The 2,732-nt window shown below is 50.9% G+C and overlaps 1 protein-coding gene across 1 annotated transcript; it reads left to right on the top strand.

Moving 5' to 3' along the window:
- Positions 1-280: 280 nt before the first annotated feature.
- Positions 281-1,666, top strand: FANCF (FA complementation group F). Its single transcript, XM_065839669.2, has one exon. It carries the CDS (start codon positions 295-297, stop codon positions 1,384-1,386), a length of 1,092 nt encoding a protein of 363 aa, XP_065695741.1. The 5' UTR covers positions 281-294; the 3' UTR covers positions 1,387-1,666.
- The last annotated feature ends 1,066 nt before the right edge of the window (positions 1,667-2,732 follow it).

Below are 2,732 nucleotides of genomic sequence, written 5' to 3'. Positions count from 1 at the left end.
TTTGTGTTGTTTTTTGTTTGCTTGTTTTCACAACTTAATCCTGCTCGGTTTTGAACGCTTTAATTTGGCCCAATTTCTCTCACGCGCCACCCACTGCGGTATTAGACAAAAATGACTGACACGCAAGACCGCTTAACGTCTCCTTTAACGGGAGATCAATCCGCATGGGATTGACGTCAGGTTCAGCCAATAGACACACAAATCCCCGCCCTCTCCGGTTCGGATTGGCTGCGGCTCCCGGAGGGAGGCGGGGCTTCTGCTCAAACCACTGGCGCCAAGGCTGGCCCGGCCGCCATGGAGGTCGTGCTGGAGCAGGTGGAGCAGCTGCCTGCGCTCCTGGCTGTATCCCGCTCCGCGCTGGTGCGGGACTGGGACTCCCTGACCCTGGACAGGGCTCTAGAGTGGGCCCGCTATTTCCAGCACCTCCACGATCGCTTCCGCACCCGGCCTCGCCTCCGGGAAGCGCTGGGGCGGCGGCTGCGGCGGGGTCAGCGGAGCCCTCTGCTCGGCTTCCCCAACCTGGGCCGCTGCCCGCAGCTGCTGGGCCTGGCGCTGCTGGAGAACCGCGCTTTGCCGCCCGCCGCCTGCCGCCGCCTCATCCACAGCCTGCTGTGCCCTGGCGGCGTGGAGCCCGGCCCCGAGCCCCGCAGCCTGGCGCTCCTCGCCCGCCGGAAGGCCGCCTCCCGCCTGCTGGCGCTGCCGCGGCCCCCGGAGGGGCTGGAGCCGCAGGTGCAGGCGGAGGCGCAGCTGCTGTTGAGCCGGCTGCGGAAGGAGGGGCAGGAGGCCCAGCCGGCCGGAGAGGCCGCGGGGAGCCTGCGGTGGTTGTCGGGTGTCCTGGAGCAGCTCCCCCAGCGCCGGGCATTCGGGGTGGTGGCAGCGGCGCTGTTGCTAAGGCAGGAGAGCGGCGCTGAGCAGGCCGGAGGCGGGGAACGGGTTGGGAACAGCCTAAATGGAAACCAAGTGAGTGCAACAGAAGAAGACCTTGCCGGGCCCCTGCTTGCCTGGCTGCTGGAGAACATGGAGCGATTTTCTGCCTTCTGCCTTTTCCTCCCAGGCTCTCTTCTTGCCTCCCTTGCTGGTCACTATTCCCAGTTAAACAGACCTTACTTGGACCTCTTAACTGGCTGGGGAAGCGGCTTGCTCTATGACCCCTTGCAGGGACGGTGGGTTAAAAGTTGTTTTGACAAAGCTGTGTTGTCCTGGGAGGAGCTGAGGGAGCGCTTCAGCTGCCTCTGTCAGGGGTCTGATCTGGTCAAGGCACAGACCCAAGCTGCTCTGAAACTCCTGAAAGCCCAGGGTGGAGACTTTAATGTCCGTGGCCTAAGTGTGTGGACTGACTTACTGATGGAATTAGAGGAATATCTGAGGAAAGAAGCAGAGCGCTGATACGTGAACGCAAAAGCAACGTGAAATCTCCTGAAATCCAGTAGACCTGCTTACCTCTATTTCATGTGAAAAGCAATAAAACTTATACCTTGCTTTGGGTTAAAAACCAAGTGCAGATGTGACTGCTGACCGCACTATTCCTGGCTGCATATGAAGCCTTTCAGGGGGCCTGGTGCTTTCTTATCATTGCACTGTTAATTCCGGTCACTGCAGAATAAGCCTTCCTTTTCAATATCTGCTGCTTACCTAATAAAATGAAGGAAATGTTTTCTGTTTCAAATGTGGAGTAAATAGTTTTCTGTTTAGAAAATATTACAGTTCAGATGTGGTCATGGTAGCTGTGTCTCTTGACTGTTGGAGGCTGACAAAAAGCTCAAAGGGGAAATGGAGTTACAAATGTGAAAACCCCAAATTCAGGGTTAGTAGTGGTTGTCTTCATCCAGCATGAACTGGATTGAAGCTAATTAGAGTAGTAGTCTGTGTTACAACACGGAATAGTGTATACAGCTATGGCAGATATTTCTGTACCACAGAACTAGGAGGGATTTCATGATTTTGAAATGGAAACAATTAGTACAAGAGGATGAATATTGTTTATCTGGGAAGAGAAATTATGCCTATTCTAACTTGTATGGAAGTAATTAAAGACGTACAAACATTTTTATTCTTCTCCCCCTTCTAAAACAAAAGAGACACTCAAGGGTAGCACACTTTAATTAGCTAGAAAGACACACTTCTATCTATGGAAAATATGACTGTTTTGTTTGGGCTTTCTGCTACATCGTGTCAGTGAGGCAATAAAATTATGGAGATCTGCAAATGGACATATTCTGAAAGCTACAGCCGTGGTAGTCATCTTGCTCTTTCTTAAATGGAGTTGTCCCCTTTTCTGGAACTCGTGGTGAGTGTTAAAAGAGAGCACCATGTTGGTCGACCTCAGGACTGAGTTGGTATTTCTGTGGTATCAAAAGGAACATAAACGACATCTCTAACTGTTTAAAATTTCTTAGAAGTATAAAGCATGAAGCTTGAACTTATGTTGTCTAGCCACAGTTCCCTGCATTATGTAGTTTTGGCATGTGGTATGGAAACTTCACTTGAGCTTGCTCTTAATGCTTTTAGCAGGAATAAGGTTTTTTTGTCTGTTAGAATACTTTTTGCTATCAGAGGTTCCTGATGAATGATATACCCAAAATATCAGTCAAAGTCATTCCCTTCTCCCCAGCTATATGTTAAGGGTGAATATCAAATGTTGCAGTAGTGTTACAAATGTTATAATGATAACAAAAAACCACCCTTATCAGTGTTCTGTCTTCTGTGTGGGGATCTAAAGGGAAAAGATGGGT

This window comes from Patagioenas fasciata, chromosome 5, assembly GCF_037038585.1.
Source record: "Patagioenas fasciata isolate bPatFas1 chromosome 5, bPatFas1.hap1, whole genome shotgun sequence".
Lineage (NCBI taxonomy): Eukaryota > Metazoa > Chordata > Aves > Columbiformes > Columbidae > Patagioenas > Patagioenas fasciata.
The sequence above is the reverse complement of the archived record's forward strand: the minus strand, read 5'-3'. Positions and strand labels throughout refer to the sequence as shown.